Below are 18,561 nucleotides of genomic sequence, written 5' to 3'. Positions count from 1 at the left end.
CTTGAGGCTTGGACTGTCCTCTCACCAGGTTTGAGGCCAGTAATCCCTCGTCAGAACCATAGGAACAGAAAACCTGTGCGCCGCGTGGACTTGCCGTTGCCAAGGCTTGTTGACTCTGTCCTCCAGAGATCGTCGGGCTACAAGAAGCTCCAGCACCTCTTCCTACCAAGATCTTTGTCCTCACTGCATCCTCTGCACTGTGGGCCTGCATCTTTGGTGAACTGCTCGAGGTCCTCTTGCGACTTCTGTGCCTTCGGCATGTGGGTCCTCTTAAGGGTCTTCTTTGGCTTCAGTGGGCTCACCCTGCTTGCTCGGGCCTGCTCTGTCTCTCCTGCATTTGGTGAGTTCCCAGGAACTTGCTGGTCACAACGATGCATAATTTTTGTTTACCACGTCTCTTACTGCTGCCAAGGCTTGTTGGTGCTTCCGCTGTACAATGATCCCCTGGTTCTCGGCTTCTGACGTGGGACAGCTCGTGAACGGCTCCTGGTCTTTCACAGATTCGCCTGGTCCTCGCAGCTGCAGCTGCAGCGACAAGACCACCATCATCACTCCTGCATCTTCCGTCATCGGTGGTCATTGGTCTTCTGTGCCTCCTGGCATATACTCTGCCCCCTCAGCTTGCAGGTACTCCTCTTCAAGAATCCACCCTTGGATTCCACTGGAACCTTTCACCCAGCATCTTTTTTGAAGTCCTCCATTGTGGTCTACAGCGGTTTCCGACATCACTTTGCACCTATGCACCCGGCTTCCCTGGTGTATGTATCCTTGTTCCTGGGGTATTCAAGGATTCGGTGACTCTCCAACCTTCCATCTTCCACCGGGTTTCTTCAGGGTCTAGTGTTTAGGGTCCTTCTTCTAAAAAACTGCAACTGCGACTTTTCCCGTTGACTTGCATTTAGTATGCGGCTGTGTTTCCACTCTGCACACAGCCTCCGTGGGGTTACAGGGTACTTACCCCGGGTCGCTCCTTGTGTCCCCCGCTCTTCTGAGCCTTATGTTCCAAGTCACGACTTTGGTCACAGTTTGCATTCCACTTCTTTAGCACATGGTTTGGTCTCCCTCTGGAGACCACTGTGTATTTGTATTTACTTACCTGTTGTACATTTGAAATGTTGTGTGTATTGTGTTGATATCTCTTGGTAGGAAATATTCCAATGTGTTAGTGAGTGTGTATAATAAATATAACTATTTTAATAATTACACTGTGTGGTTATTTTTTATTTTATCCACACTACATGATTAGTTCTGGTAAAACAAGCTGCTTAATACTCCTTCTGGACTAAGCCTGAAGGCTGTTCTCCACAGCTACCACTTAAAGAGCTTTCTATGGTTGTCTAAGACCACAAAAACTCAACATAAGGGTTGCCTGGCTTAGTGCAAGGTGCTTCACTTAAATAAATGTTCACCATATACTAAGCTAGCCTCCTCCTCTAGTGGCCAAAACATCAGCCATGTGCATAAGCAAGCTGCTCTCTGTATGCACTTCAGAACCATATAATGTGTTCCAGAGGACATGATGCTGCTAAGGGTTCATCCCATCTTTGTCCCAAAGAATCTGTCAGAACTCAATGTGAATGAGTAAATTGGTGCCCCCGTATTCTACATCCAACTTTTTAAAAATCTCAATAGAACAAGGGTAATGCAGGCAACCAATCAACTATTTGTGTTTTCTGGAGACAACACGACCTGCTGCATGTGTGACCATTGCTAGATGGATTACTGTTTGTTTCAAATTTTTCACTGTTTCACTGTACGTGGTCCTTAATTGCATTGAATGTCTGAGCATACTCCACAAGGACCAAGGGAGCATCTGGTATCCTCAAGGCATGTACCTGTTAGATAGATATGCTGGGCTCATACAAAGTTACCACTTAGATTCAGCAAGCACACCATTTAATGTTTCTTCTAAGAGCTATGATTTTCTTTTCATCGAGAAGTATTTCTTTGCAGCAATTCCAATCCTCATCTCCTCCATTTCTTTCAGGTATGTTGGCTTCAGTGCCCTCCTGTGTTGAAGATCTCAGCTCCCCTATCTCAGACATTGGTCAAGGGAACAATTTAAACGCACGTAGGTATCATCCTTCTTTGTTGAAGGTGTGCATTGAGGGGGATTCTCAACGTATTTTTTTGTATTCCTAAAATAAAATCCGGAGACGTTTCAAACTATAAATCTGTTCCTTCCCTCTCAGGTGATCTTCATTGATAATCATGTGCACTGAATAGCACTCTATCTCTCTCTCTCTCTCTCTCTCTCTCTCTCTCTCTCTCTCTCTCTCTCTCTCCCCCTCTCTCTCTCCCCCTCTCTCTCTCCCTCTCTCTCTCTCCCTCTCTCTCTCTCTCTCTCTCTCTCTCTCTCTCCCGGGTCTTGCAGGGACGACATCTGTTGGGATCATGTGGATTTGGCAAAGTACACCGATCTTGTGCATGTCTCTTTTTGCCATTTTTCTGCTACATTTTGGGTATTTTGAGGTCAATAAATATATTTCCGCTCAGAAAATATTTAGAAAATGCACGACACCCTAAAGGATGTTGAGTGAACCACTTTAGAAAGGTTATCTGTTAGAGACATCTAGCCGCAGATTCCTTAACTTGTGAATTCTCCACAGGCGTTAGACTATCTATGGAAATGTTTCAGAAGTCCCTCTGTGTGCCGGGTTATAGCGCCTTACGACTCTGTGATGACGTGGACTCCGCTTGTGACATCAGTGGAGTCATATAAGTCCCCGCAAACATGCAGATGTTACGTTCTTCTTTTCCGCACTGCAACACGGACCCGGAGAAGTGGTTCCTCAGGCCGTTTATTCTGGCCTACTTCAATGGTTTTGTTAGTGAGAACAGTGTGCCTTTCTCCAATGTCGTCAGGCTTTAAGCCTTGTGGGTCCTGTACTCGACAAATGTCAGTTACAGACCCGCATACCATTTGTATGTGGTGTTTGGGGGAACACCACAACTCTGAGAATTGCGGCTCCTGCCAGAGACTGAAGCCAAAGGCGCTCAAGGAACGCCATATGAAGTTGCTGGTGGCACGTCTGCCACGGTCCTCGAAGAATTTATAACCTTGGTGTTCGTCTCATGCTGCGGTCCATTTGCTGGGTCGTTCCAGAACGTCGTACTTCAGAAACATCCTAGAGTAAGCGTGGGCATTTGAAGTCGTAGCACCCACCGACTTCACCTGGTGGAGATTCCCTCTCCCTCGACTCCTCCCGATCCCCGGTTGAGGAGGCCGTTTGTGACTCCACCTCCCGTTGCCCCGTCTTTCTGATAGTCGGGGCATCGCTGGCCCAGATGAGGGAGTATTATAACTTTCTACATCTCATCTTTGGGACCCCACCTTCCACTGGAGCACCCACGGGCCCCTAGGAGGTGAGGGGAGCCACACTGGTGGGTATGTCCTCAGTGTTGGTTTTGCCATTTGAGTCTATGGGTCAGCGCCGGTGCACAACCCTTTGGGTACTCCACCTTCGGCGTCCATTATCGATCAGCCGACTCTCACATTGATGTCGGTGGCGCCAATCAAAGTCTCTCCTCCTCCTATCAAGGTCAAAGGGTCGCCTTCTCGACATCGATCAGAGTTGGGTAAAGTCGGTATTACTAATTGGGGGGAATGTGGCATTTTCACTTCCTTCTCAGGGTGAGACTTCTGGGAGATGCCTTGTGGCAGGTGATGCAAGGGAGTCTGGCCCTTTTTAGCCCATATCTGAAACTATTCCATCGCAAGTGGATGAGAGTTTGATATCTGCACTTGGTGAGGTTTGTGGGCTGGAGTCTTCCCTAGCCTGGGCTACTTTCTCTTCCTAGCCTCTCTGCTGAGGCAAGTTCCTCATACTAAGATGTGTTGAGGAGACTGGATGCAGTTTTGGCCTGCCTACAATGAAGAGGTCGACCAACCCTCTGATTGATGTCCTTTATCAGGGGCAGTCAGGGTAAGAGCCTGTTTTTCCATACAGTGAGTCCCTGTTCAACATATTGTTGAGTACTTGGGACATAGAGGTCTCGGTGAACCGCACTATATCTCACCGGCATTTGCCTGCTCCAGGAGATCCAGTTTGTCTCCTCCGACATCCTACAACTCATAGCCTGGTGGTTCAGATGGCTGCATCCTTTCAAGATATGGATTCTTCACCTAAGATTCCATTAAATTGATCGGACATCACGAATCCAGTCAGGTGATCCTCACTACTAAAACAGGTTCCCCTTTCGACCCCTGCCCTCCCTTGATTTAACACACCATAATTGATGTTTTGAATCCTATCATAAACAAAATAATAAACTCCTCTTTGTCAACTGCCGCAGAATGGAAGCTCGCAGCAGTTAAACCGCTGCAAAAGAAGCAGCTTGCAGACCCTTCTACCCTCACTAACCTTCAACCCATCTCCCTTCTGCCATGCCTCAACAAAATCACGGAAAAGCTTGTTAACATCCAACTTACAACTTATTTGGAGGAAGCAAACTTGCTTCACCCAAACCAATCCAGTTTCAACATTCAACAGAATCAGCCCTATTGTACAGGGCTGAATCCCTCAGAGCAGCCCTTGATCAAGGAAAAAATGCAGTCCTGGTTCTATTAGTTCTGTCCGCCGCGTTCGACACGGTCTCACATGCCATTCTCCTAGACCGTCTTGAATCCTATGGCATGTCCCATACTGTCTTGACCTGGCTAAACAATTTTTTGCAGAACCGCAGACAAGTTATCACGCTTGGCCAATATACTTCTAAAGAAAAAACACTGCTCTCTGGTGTCCCACAGGGTTCCAGTCTCAGCTCCACACTTTTCAATGTATATATAGCCCCGCTGATCAGCCTTATATTGTCTTTCAACATAGAGACCATCTCCTATGCGGACGATACGTAGCTAATTCTGGTATTGAACTAAAACACCACCCAGGCGGAAGAAAACCTCTGCCTATGTCTTACCGCCACTTTCCACTGGATGAAAACCAATCATCTAAAGTGTAACTCAGAAAAGACAGAAATACTACCATTAGGGCAAGATAATACCTTTTCCCCGAACAATTGGTGGCCAGCTGACACCACTCCCCCGCCCAATACAGTGACAGTGGTCAGAAAACTAGAAATCACATGTGATGCATCACTTTCATTCAAACAGCAATCACTGGCAGTTGCTGGAACCTGTTTTCAGATCATAAAATCACTCAATTGTTTTTGTTTACTTCCTATCTCAGCCAGACAGACAGTAGCTGTGGCCCTAGTCACATCTAGACTAGACTACTGTAATAGCCTCTTCGCAGGCACAAACAAGTCAGCTCTAAATGGTCCAACACGCAGCAGCACCTCTAATCCTTAGATGGCCGAGGAGGTCTTCTGTCACGGCGGCCCTAGAAACCCTCCATTGGCTGCAAATTCACAAAAGAGTTTTGTTCAAGATCCTGATAATTACCTTCAGGATAGTCCACTCCACAAGCCCACACTACCTCCGAAATAGATTCACGCCGTATATACCTTCCCGGAATCTTAGATCGCCTAACGCAAATCTGTTGAAAATTCCAGCATTCAAATATGTTTTCAAGGGAGGAAAATCTCTCGCAGTGATTGGCTCTAGGGCATGGAACAAGCTCCCTAACTCGCTCTGACAGTTTCAGTCCAAGACACTTTTCAGGAAAGCGTTAAAGACCTGGATTTCTCAGCCCCAGACGCCCTTAGTAGAACCCTTATCTAAACACCTTACTGCTGGCACAGCCACCCAGTACTGTTTCCTCCTCTTGGATCCGCTCAGCGCCATGATGCTCCTTGGAGTGATAGTTGCGTTATACATGTGTACAATTACATTACATTACATTAAACAGGCACTCTAGGAGTCAAGTTGCATGTGGTAAGCACATCTTAGCTTCCTCTAGTTCTGCGTTAAGGTCTACCAACACGTCTTGTGTTCTGGGACGTTTTTCCCATGCTCTATGGGACATTTGCAGACTATGTTGCCATCACTTCTGGATAGCCTTCGTCCTGATGTCAAAAACTTGATTAGAGATGGTGGCCTCTTCGGTGGTGCTCTGGCGTCATGCATGGTTAAGAACTTTAGGCTTTTCAGAGGCTGTGCAGGCAACTTTAGTTGATATGCCTTTTGACGGCGCCCATGTTTTGGGGCTTAGGCCGATTCAGCATTGAGATGCTTCAGTGATAAGAGAAGTGATACAGAGCCTTAATTACTCTTTCTCTGTTATATGCTCTTGAATTTTGACCCTGTACTTGGGTTGTATATGTGTTATTGGATGTTTATTTCTCAAAAGGATTAACTTTATTGGGGCATTGCCCTGTCCATCTTTTGAATACACCTGATTGGTGATTCTGCGAAGTGAAGATGTTATTATTTCAATACTGTTCTTAACAGTTTAAGTGGTATAAGGATACCAGAGGTATCTTATTTTTCTTTTTTCCTCTGATAATGGCTTCTTGATCAACAGGGTATTTACAGGTGATGTTTCTGGTAGGGAAGCTTACCTTTTCACATGCTTCTTTTGAAGCATTTAGCTATGCAGGTATGCATTACTGTTGACTTGCAGTATTTCTTATGGAGACATTTTACTTATGTGAGGCCTTGTATATGGAGTGTATACCAGTTTTTTTGATAATACTCTGCATTTCCATTTCTGTGTAATTTTGGTCTGTGGTTTGCCCAATGAGGTTCTTTGTGCTACTTTAGCCGAATGCACTTTTCATTGCTTTCAGGTAGTGCGCGGTTGGCTTTTGTGTTGGATAATTTTATGATTATGTTCCATGGTGAGGGGATCATGACATGTATTGAGTTCCTTACCTGCACATGAGCATTGTTCCACGGGTGTGTGCTCCTCTTTGCTGGAGTCGGTATGTCTGGTAAGCTCAAGTTGTCTGATGTGTATTCTTCTGAATACTTATAGTCTTTGTTTCCTCCATTGTTGGAGGTGATGTTTATTCTGATGGAACATCATTGTCCCGCGGGCTTTGATTCGGGCAATATCTGAGATGCAGTGTCTGAATAGTTACCTTAAGGTGTTTACAGACATGTCTTACATGGTTGGAAAGATTTCTGTTTTTCAGAGGAGACGGTTTGTTTTTGGATCTTTCATCATTTTTTTGGTTTTTATGGATTTTTTCCCATATCCTTTAGCATTGGTACTATTGATAGCCATACATTCCTGTTTGGAGGTTGGGTGTTCTCTGTCTCCCTGGGGATATTTCCTTTCTCTATCAAATATTTGTCATGTCCTGTTCCTTACAGCCTTTTAGGGGATGATAATGTGAGGTTATAACCTGGTGCTTCATTGTTCTTAGAGAACTAATTATTCCTCTATGGCCAGATTATATCACAGCTCATATGTCTTGTGGACAGTTATTCCAACGGGGTTCCCTTTTCGGGAAATGTTCAGGGACTTGCCATATTTTATTCATCTTGACTCTCTAGGCCAAGTGTTGTAAGTGCTTGCTAATGACAAGGTGTCATTTTCATGCAGATTTTCATTAGGTAATACTACCATATTAGGATACTTTTGGCAGGCAACATTATCTTGATGCTAAGTCAACCAAGGTGTTTAGTTGAGGGTGCAATATCTCTCTTGATACTATATTGTATGGTATTTCAGAGAGCTGATTTTTCAGTTCTGTTTATCCATGTGTTTTATACAGAGTATATAGAAGGGTGTTGCACATGGGTTTACATATGTGGAGTTATGATTCTGCTACCTGTAATAAAAAGTATTACATTTAAAAAAAAATATTGTGAGAAGTGATTTCATCTCTCTTCTCTGTAAGTTTGGATTAGGGTCTATATGCATGCATGGAACGCTGTGATATAGAGCTGGACATAATTGTTGGATTTTTATGACAAATTCATATCTGTTAATTATCATCTTTCCGTTTCTACAGGCACTCTACATTATTTGAACATTCGGGTGGTCAATTTTGCTAAAACATGTCCCTGTTGCAAAGATGGACTATTATGTTTATCTACCTTGCTACTTGGATTGGTCGCCCGACCTTGCAGTGAATGAGTAATTCATCTTGGTTTTACCGTAAATGTTTTAAGGCCCTTCCTTTCTGGAGTAATTAGGTTAGGGTTTCTTCAGATATTTTGTTACTGATGTAGAGAATGCAGGTTACATGGCATTTGCTTAGCCCTTGTCATTCTTATTCAATGGCTCACTTAACTATTGGGGTTAAAATGCTATTGTCCTGGAAGTTCTCCTTTCTGGATTTCTTAGGAAAGGTTTTTTAAAGACTTCCTTACTGTTGCCTGTTGTCTACGGACGCAATGTTATTCAGCGGCCCTTGGTGCATGGTTTCCGTGCATGCAGGGTTGTTTTAATTTTATTTACATTGCCTGTGGCCCTGGCCACAGTTTTTATAAGACGTTCATGCTCTTAATCTTCTAATTCTGACATATGCTTGGTCCCTCTGAGAACTTTTATAGGATTAGTTCGCAGACCCTCCTCTGGGTGGTTATATCTAGGGTAAATAATTCACAAATTAAGGAATCTGTGGCTAGATGTCTCTATCAGATGAACAAGTTACTTACCTTTGCTAACGTATTACACACTCTAGCCTCAGATTCCTTAAAACCCTGCCCATCCTCCCCGCTCTGCGAACGATCTGTAGTGTAAAGGTTAGACCCCCTTTTCAGTACTGGTGTGATATACCAGTGACCTCCGTTTCACATAATTGTGTGATTCAATGGACCATTTGGTCTTAATTCTTAAATCTTGACTAGGTATTGCCATGTCTTTTATTTCCAATTGCTTTGTCACAACATTGGGTCTTTCCTGTGGGCCTTGTCTGGGTATTATTGAGCCCTTTATTTTCATTTTCGAAATCAATCAATCAATCAATCAGTGTTTGTTAAGCGTGACTACTCACCCGTAGGGGTCTCAAGGCGCTGGAGGGGGGGCGGGGTGCAGGTTCCATCCCCTCAAGGAGGGGGCCTATCCAAGGCCCAGGTTTTGAAGTTTCTAATTATGTTTTAAAGATACAATAATCTTTTTTGGCACACTGTTTCACAGTCAGTTTCTATAGTGGCTCTGCGTTTTAGCAAGGAAGGTTTCATAGAAAAAACTGACATCCGCTCGCCAGAGGGGAGTTCTATTACTCCACTGACGTCACAACCAGAGTCAATGTATTCACGGAATCATAAGGCGCTATACCCGGCACGCAGAGGGACTGCTGAAAAATATCCGCATGCAGTCTGACACCTGGGGAGAATTCACAAGTTAGGGAATAGGCGGCTAGACTGTGTCAGTATTAGATAATACATTACCAAAGGTAAGTAACTTGTTCTTCTTCAAAGTTCTGTGAAAAAAGCCTTAAAAAGGCTGAGCTCTGTGCTCCAGGATCCTGTCAGCAGGAGCCTGAAAAAAGAACTGTGTAAACCGCCAGATGCAGGACATGAAGGGACACAAGAAGTCAAGGTGCCCTTAAAGGTGCAGTGCTGTTACTTATACGGTTACATTGCCTTGTTCTTCCTTATCATTTACTGTAAAATAAAATAAAGGGGGGGTGGGTGGCCAAGCCAGCGATGTAATGAGAAGCGTCTTCCCGTGTCTCCTCTCTTACGGCAACTTTTTCAGCCTGTAACATCGTATTGGGGTCTGTTGTTTCCACCACACTGCTGCCTTGAGTGCCCCGCTTTCCTCTGCTGCCCAGGGACTGGGTCGGGAGTTGTCCCCCACCTGCTGGCGCTCTCCTCGCAGCCCCCGGCCGGGCCTGCCCACCCACATCTTGGGGCCTTCTGTGACGCTGCTTGCTGTGCCGGCTGGCCTACCGCAACCAGCATGCCATGCTCCGTGCCGCCCCTGGATAGGGTGGGTGGCCTGTTTGGGTAATTGTGGATTGTGCCCCGCTTGCCTGAAGTGGGGAAGGCGGAACCTGCCTTCGATGTCGGCGGTGCGGCTTGGGACCTGTCGCGACCTGCACTCTGGCCCATGAGGGGGATCCGGGCCTGCCTGCAGGCGCTGGGCCTCAGCACCACGTACCTGAGGTGAGCAGTAATCGGCTGTGAGCTCGCACAGCGGGACCTGCTCTTTGCTTTTGCTTCCGTCCTGCTCCTTCCAAGCACCCACTTCGGGGGCCACACTTGGCTGTGACGTTGCACGCTGTACCCCCCTGGTCTCCCTAGTGGTGTGTGCGGTGCACCTGGATGAAACAAGCTGTGCATCTCTCTCCTTGGACTCTCACTGTCACTTTGAAATGGATTGACCCAGATAACACGCCTGTCATAGGGACTCCCCCTCCTTACTCGATATTGGACTCTGTTTGAACTGTGTGGGGGCCCTGCTGCTCTTCATTTGCTCTTGCTTGGGATGTGCCTGGATTGTTTAAGGCCTGTGCAACTACCAACGCCCCTCGGATATCGACTACACCGTATTGCTGCGCCTTGCTTCCCTCTCTGATGCTTGTTCATGGCGTCACCTTTCTGCAATGCCACAAGGTAAATCTACTAGGGATACTCCTGCCAGTCAATCTAAGGACAACCCTGTCACCTCTCTGTGGCATAAAACTGGACCTTCAACCATGAATTCCTCTGACTCTTCCCCAGCTGCCTCATGTGGTGATCTCTCTGATTCCCCTCTCACACAGGCCTATATGAATATCTTTCTAAAATAAATAAGATCTGAAATTGTCTCTCTTAAGCTGGAAATTAAAACCTGCCTTCATTACCTTAAACGTGATGTCACAGAGATGGGCAGGCATGTCAATGACCTGGAATCCACAGTTGATACCCTTAGGAGGGCCAGGAAAATCTATGGCATAGAATTACCACTTTGGAGGAGCAACAAATCAAACTTCATTTAAAGCAGGAGGACTTTGAAAATAGGAGCAGGAGGAAAAACCTTCATATTATGGGAGTCCCTAAAGGGGCATAGGGCTCAGACATCATGACGTTCACAGTCGACCTCCTCCAGGCAGTCAGGGGATGACGACACTTCCCCTCCTGCCCTGGGTAGGGCTCATTGAGTGGTCATGGCCCGAGAAACCCAGACTTTGTCCTAGATATCCTCATGCATTTGCACATTTTTTTACTGAAAAAGAAGGTATCCTACCAACCTCACGCCACAAAGTTGACTTGGTCTTCAAAGGCCATTCCATTCAAATTTTTCAAGATCACGCACATGTAACTTTACGACACCGCAGAGACTTCAAGCCCGTAAAATAGAAGCTATGCAAAATTAATGTAAAATACCAATGGGGCCATTCTTTTGCTCTGATCTTCACATGGGAGGGCAGGCGCTAAGTGGTCCACTCCTTTACGAGATGGCTAAGAAACTTGTAAAGATACAATCTGACTCACAAGAGGCGAGCCTGTCTCTACCACGTACTCTATTCAAGCTAAGCAGGATATCATTCATCATCTCCGCAATCTGGACGGCCCGTCCTTCACTGGCACGCTCCACTTCAGCCACTATCTAACCTAAGGGATACTGTGTCTTAGGGTACGCTCTGTCCCTCCTGCCTGGTGATTGCACTCTCTGGGTGCCACACGGCTGTGTTATGGACTCTGGCCCCTCCGCAGTGGCACGTTGAGGAGATTCACCCCCAGGGACTAGTGGCTTTGCACCTTGGAGCTCTTCTCCTCTTACAAACTGGCATCTGGGACCTCACATTGGGTTTGACTCGGGCCTACTTTATTGCTTGTTTGTTCGCGGCTGAGTGGACCCTAGCTACGGAGGCTGAAGATGTACAGACTTGCTTGTTGTCTCTATGTCCCCTCCCTCGATTCATCCCTTTGGAGAGTAACTTCTCGAGAATGGCTCATGCCCAGTCATGTAGGTTATTCCAGGACTTGAATCGAATCATTTGGCCCGGTTGGCCTCTAACTGTTTGTATTGTTTTTTCCTTTTCCCCTTTTCTTTCCTTTCTCGAGTGGTCGGTTGGTGGTATATGGCTCTTGGGGCCTCTCTCTTGCCTTCTTTGCTTTATGGGATGGTATTCCTCCATCTCTGGCCTAGGGGACGTCTCTTGACCCAACCCTTTTCACCTCCAAAATTGGGTCTCTGTTTCTTCACTTATCTTGTGCTGCCACCAGGGCTCCTGACGGCCACCTTTGAGTGTTCAGGGATGGTACCTATCACATTGTTTTTAGGTCTCGCCTGAGCCAGCGCATGCGCTGCTCTGGCGAGACTTGTAGTACGTGGGCTTCAGAAAATGCTACCACACGGTGGCCTAGAGCTTGCGGTTAGGCGCGCGGGCGTGTGCTGGCTTTCCTTGCAGCACCCTTCTGTCATGCTCTTTTGTATCCCCCTCTCACTTTGCACTTTTGCGGCCACGCGGCTGCGTCACTTTCACGGCCGCGCGGCTCTCTCACTGTATGTGTTCGTGGACTCCTAGAAGTTCTTTGCACGCCGCTCAGCTTTATAAGAAATGAGTAAGCAAAGTATATCCACCGGATTAGCATGAGATGTGTGTATCTCGGAATGTCTTTCTTTGTCTTCTCTCGCGACCATTCTCTTTTTTAAATAGCCGACTTTCCCTCGTTCGTCTTTTCTCACTTTTACACTCTTGGCTTAACACTCCTCCCCCTCCCCCACCACAGAGCGCGTCTCGGGGCCGCGCGTCTTTTTGTTACTTGTTAGTTTTCCTAGTTAGCAACAGTTTGAGATTGTCACTTTCATTTTAAATTATTGCTCTTTTCAGGCTCCATAACAAGTGTTATTCCAGTTCGGGAGCATTTTACTTTGTACAGTCACATAGATACTTTTCTTTTAACTCTTAAGGAAACATCCCTCGTGTTGGTTGTCAGCAGTTATTCATGCCAAACTGCTAGAATGCTGTAATTCTTTAACCAGCACTGCCGCCGATAACAGAGCCTCTAGTTCTCACTGCTCAGCAAATGCCTTCTGCAGTGTTCGGCTCCGAGCAACCACAATGTTCAAGAATGTGTGAGTTTACTGCAGATCATTAGCCCCCGCCAAGGGTAGCACTTGTGATTCCCAGCGCCGAACAAATTTTGCTGCTTTCTTCCAGTTCCTCTTTTGTTTTTCCGATGTGGTGCTCTGGGGCTCACCGGCTTTTATCATTCACTTCTGGGTTTGTGGTTTGCCAGTGTTCCAGTTTCTGATTGCAGCCTTCCTCTTTGATGGGGAGAAAGTTGCAGTGATGTTTTAAAGGGCGGAGTGGTATCGTCCTTATGGCTTACACCACCACTGTTTTGGATGCTATATATATATATATATATCTATATCAGGAATGGCACTCCCTAACGAGGTAATTTCTTCTCATTTATTAAGGGTATTAGTAGTATTCCTAGACAGGCAATGTGCTTTCCTACTTTTAAAACAAGCATACAGTTTCTTATTTATGTTACTCTCACCCTATCTTCCGTCTCTAGTCTACTCTACTCTATTGACACTTTATTTACTAACACCCACATAGCCAATAGGTCTTGCATTCTTGGTCGAGAGTAAATGTGGTTTACACACTTAATAGGTTGGATTAAATCTGGATTGGTTGCAGCTTTGGCATCGATTTTCTTGTTAGTGTAGAGTCCACTCAGATTTTTCAGAATAATACACCCGCCCTCTATTCTAACATTTCAAGGATATTCACCAGAACAAATATGTTGAATATTGGCTGTCAGTTTCTTTTCCCTTATGTCCACTCCATGAGTGTACTCTGTTTTACTTCACCATTCCCTATGCCCTCTCGAGATGAGTGCGTAAGAGTAGTGCTGTTAAACCTTGAGTAGCAGCTTTAACGCGCCATGGTTATTTTCTGGTGGCAACGACCCCATTGGCTCCTGCTAGGTTCTTGCTTTGCCCCTAATGAACGATTGGGGGGGGGGGAGGCTCTATCAACCTTCGTGACAGTGACTGATCTTCTCCTTGCCACAGTCGGTGTTCATATTTTTTGTTGCAGTCCACACTCTTTGCACGTTTTTACACAAGCCTACCTTGTTTCTAAAGGTGCAAGACCTGCACATGATTCCTTTCTCGATGACGGCCATCGAAATGTCTGCACCTCTCTGGATGTTTGTACTGTGCACACAGTGAGCTGCAACGTCGGTGTTCTGGGATGCAAGTCAGTGCTGTCACAGCTCCGATACTGCACCACGCAGCACTTACAATGCACCTCCGAGACTCCGTGCTCCAAAAGGCACTTGCGTTGAACTTGGCAGTTGCGTTGCTTCTGGTGGCCTTTATGTGCACCTTCACTGGACCCATGTTTGCTGCAAAACCATCTACGTGAACAAAACAGGGCATAGTTTGCTGCTGCCCTGACCTAACCCCAAAACTGACTTGATTCATTTAACTAACCATTGGCAAATGTCAGGATACAGCTGCAGCCGTTAATGGTTTTCTAATTGCTCCATTAGCAGAGTGTGAGGGAAGCCCCGCTACAAGCACATTGCATTAGATATAAGTGCGTAATAAATATATAATCTGCTGCAAGGTGACAAAGGCTGCTGCGCAGCTGACACGCATCCTGTTTGTCCAGAGTGAACAGATAAACAGATTTTGATTTACTTCTGTCCCGGAGTGCTGCCTCTTTCATTTAAGTGGAAAGGGGGGAGGTGAGGGTGTGTGTGTGTTTTTCCTTGTCTGGGGGCCAAAACTTTTTTCTATAAAGGAAATTACTACTTTATGGACGTGACCAACTTTGCTCTCATCTGCTTTAAAGCCTTCAGCCCTCGCGTTGGAGCATTTCTCATTTTCATTTGTGTGGGGGAACGAGCACAAAGAAAACAGGTAAATATTTCAGTGTCTATGCATATTTCTGGTGGAGTTCCCTTAGCATCTGCCACTCCTTGGTTCCAACCTCTAACAAGCATTGTCATAGCCAATAGGTCTCGCTTTTGGGACCTTATAAGTATTTAGTTATGCAGCACAATATCCTTGGTGCGACAACATCAACTGTTGCATGGCTAAACATTCATAAGGTCCCAAAAGCAAGACCTATTGGCTATGCCAATGCTTGTTTTCACTAGCTAGTCTCCTTGCACCCAGGCTATGGCTAATACAACCCACATTACATTTTTGCCCCTTAACGTTCGGGCCTAAATGCTCCAAACAAGGCACACCAAGTGTGGTGGCATCTCCTTTTACAAGACCCTGATGTCATTTTTCTTCAGGAAACTCACCTTCAGAGCTCTGACAAGCACCGAATGTCCCATCCTAAGTTCCTGGTTCGTATTGGGCATCCTCTACAGCTGGGCTTGCTTTGTTGAAGGAGTGCCCTATAATGACCTTCACCTTTTTTCATTAATATTTGTTATTCCTGGAAGTGTGTCTAGTTGGGGTAGGAGAACCACCAACCTTTTTTGTTGTTATGTTGGGCTGCAGGGAGTGCTGCAGTCCCCCAGCAAAAATAAAAAAGGTCACACAGTAAATTTCCTGGATCATTGAATTTATTATCCCAGGAGAGCTTCCCATTTGCTTTTTAATGCACTCTGAGCTGGAGCGGTATGAAGCGGCTCTGGTGCACTTTGTGGCTTGATTTTTTTTTCAAAAAGGCTCAAGCACATCTTCAATGTTTTTTATTAAAAATGCTTTATTAAAAATATTTCTCTTCCAGGGGATCCTCATCAATAGTCATAAGCAGTGAATCGAGTAGCAAGCCCATTCTCCGCCTGCAGACAAATGAGAGGTGAACCAATCAATAGTCATAAGCACTGAATATTTTCGCCCATGCGCGGGGACCCCGGAAAACTATGAAAAATTATATATGAAAACATATATATACAGCTCTATATATAGACATATATCATTTTTCCACACATCAATGCAGCCTCCAATAAGGTAACAAGAGAGGCTAATCAGTGCACCGAGAAACAGTTTTTGCCACCATATTACATAAAAACCAAGACAAGGAGGAAAAGTGTCACTTGAACTCTCTTTAGTGAGTAGAAGTCAAAATACTGTTTTTGCAAAACAGCAGTCATTATTAGCCTATAGGCTGCATTGAACAACCCTTGCATAGAAAATGAAAGCAATACTAAATGTAAACAAAATACTGGCCCGTGCCTTTAAGGCAGCCATGACCCCTAGCTTCTCATCATGCCTCAGAGGTGACAGTTAGGTTAGTTTTATTTTCCGGCTCCTTGTACTCCTTGTACTGAGTATACACACTCAGTGTGTATACTCTGCCTGCCTGAGTCTCACACTCCTGATGCTTAACAACACTGCAAGAAGCTGTCTAGACGTACTCTCAAGGAGAGGGAGAGAATTTATCTCCATGGCCTCTCTGAGAAGCAGAAATCCACCTCCAGAGAAAGATCTCCTGTAAGGCAGAAGAAGAAAAGGTCCAGATCGGTGTCAAGAAGTAAGTTCCCAATCTGTTCCCCACTGGTGTCAGGATCGGCGTTAAATAGACCTCCAGCACCAAAGAAGCAGGTAGCTTCGCCGTCGAGATCGCAGTCAAGGCCTCCATCGATGACAGTATCGGTGTCGAAGAGCAGACCGTTGGATCCTCCGTTGGCGTCAACTCGGTGGCAGTCAACGTCGAGGAATTGGTCTCCGTAGGTGTTAGCCAAACGTTTGACGTTGAAGCTCAAGACTCTGTCGACATCACAGGTACGTTCGATGTCGAAGCACAGGGCTCCGTCAACACCTGCACATAGACAGTCGACGATGAAGCACAGGACTCCGATCGACGTGGACGCTTCATTTTGACTGATCAAGATCAGGACGCACGGCGTCATCAACCTCGAGGTCGCCGGAGGTTATCCTGTTGACGTCTAGCAGCTCAGTGTCATCTCCAGAGCGCTCCCGTCCACAAGAGCAGAGGACCCTTCACAGGAGGATGCAAGGAGGCGAAAATCACCCTCTGTATATCTCTCCCCTAGGTGGATGTTGCCACTGCATCACTGACAGAAATCCACAACGGGGCAGGTATGAGAACCTCAGGATTACTCCAGTCCACTGCACAGGTTGCCATTGGCCTGTCTGGTGCAGGCAGAAGATCTCTCACCTACCACTCCCTCAAGGGGTCGAGATCAGGCCTGTTCAGGGACAACTTCCTCAAGAAGGAGATCTGCATCTCGAGGTCATCGAACATTCACAGATCTCCGACTCGTTTGCATTCTTCGACGCAGTCGTCAAAATGTGACTATTCTCCGACCTTAGCAGACAGTCCACCTTTGAGGGTCTCACCAGAGGATGATGTTGGTACCTTCCAAGAGGTACTGGCCAGGGGGGCAAAAAAATTTGAACATAGAAATGCGTACAACCCAAACCTCATCCTCTGTGTTTTCGAGATATTACACCACAGATCAGCGGTCAGTCTGTCTAGTACCGAGTCTCCTGCAGCCTGTTATGGATGTGTTCCTCACACTAGCAACTATCAAGACCGCACCTGCAAGGATCTTGAAAAAATACAGGCCTCCAGAAGATTATCCACTATTCCTTCGATCTGATCCGCCTCCAGACTCTGTGATCATTGCGGCGGCTAAAAAGACACATGCAGTCGCGTCATCCTCAACAGTGCCTCCTGATAAGGACAGTAGAGCACAGGACTCTTGTGGAAGAAAAGTCTGTGGTACCTCGGCCTCCATGCTGAAAGTTTCAAGTGCCTCGGCTCTGTTAGGGCACTATGATAGAGCCTTATGGGATTCTCTAGAAAGGTTTAAAGACAAGCTTCCGAAAGAGTACCGTCGGGATTTCGAAGAGGTGCTGCAGGAAGGAGGTTTGGTGGCTAATCAAATCAGTAGTGCTGCAGCTGATGGTGCAACCCTATCTGCCCACTCCTATGCACATGGGATCTGTGCCATACGTTCATCCTGGATTAGGACACTAAAGCCCCAAGCTCAGAAACGAATCCTAAACCTACCCTTTTCAGGATCTTCCTTATTTGGCACGCATACAGATGACGAAATGTCAAGAATGAAAATGGAGCTAGACACCTTGAAATTGGTAGGTCTTGAAAAGAGATAGGAGCTCGGGTGCAGATACAGGCCATACGACCGCCGCCCTTTCCATCTGAGTTCAAACCCCTCAGTGGCAGAGGCACCAACAACAACAGCACCAAACCAGAACCCATGTATACCCAGAGGGAGAGGGGCTTCAAGTCAATTTGCCACCTCAGCAAAAGCTCCATTAAAAACAATGAACGATCTCATCCATCGTCGCGGTTTCCCACTCCAGTGAGGGGAAGTCTAGCTAAGAACCTGGAAGAGTGGCGCAGCATCACAAACGATCAATGAGTATTAAGTACGCTGGAGAATGGGTAATCTCTACGCTTCCATCATCACCCTCCGGACATGGCCCCAGTAAAGACTGCCTGCTACCAACTGAAGGCACTATTGCAGGAAGTATCCACTCTCCTACGAAAATCAGCCATCGAAGAAGTTCCTATATCCCAACGGGGTCGAGGGGTATACTCAAGGTACTTTCTAGTGAGAAAGAAAGATCAAAAATCATGATTTCAGACTTATCCTAGATTTGCGCTCTCTCAACAAATACATTAGGAAGGAAAGGTTTTGCATGTTGGCTCTCCATCAAATATATCCTCTTCTCCAGCAAGGGATCCGGATGTGTTCTATAGATCTGCCAGATGCATACTTTCAACTCCCGATCATTCGACGTTACCGGAAGTTCCTGGCTTTCTGGTAAGAGCCAAGCATTATCAACTCAAAGTCCCGCC

General features: G+C 46.1%; 1 protein-coding gene across 1 annotated transcript in view; it reads left to right on the top strand.

Moving 5' to 3' along the window:
- The window catches only part of CRY2 (cryptochrome circadian regulator 2), a 499,904-nt gene that overhangs the window by 413,083 nt on the left and 68,260 nt on the right, over nt 1-18,561 (top strand). The window contains exon 10 of the mRNA XM_085646709.1: nt 1,988-2,071. Within this exon, the coding sequence (XP_085502835.1) occupies nt 1,988-2,071 (84 nt within the window). The remainder of the gene's footprint in view (nt 1-1,987; nt 2,072-18,561) is intronic.

This window comes from Triturus cristatus, chromosome 3_1 (genome assembly GCF_964204655.1).
Source record: "Triturus cristatus chromosome 3_1, aTriCri1.1, whole genome shotgun sequence".
Classification (NCBI taxonomy): Eukaryota; Metazoa; Chordata; class Amphibia; order Caudata; family Salamandridae; genus Triturus; species Triturus cristatus.
Note: the sequence above shows the minus strand (reverse complement) of the source record. Positions and strands in the feature narration are given on the sequence as shown.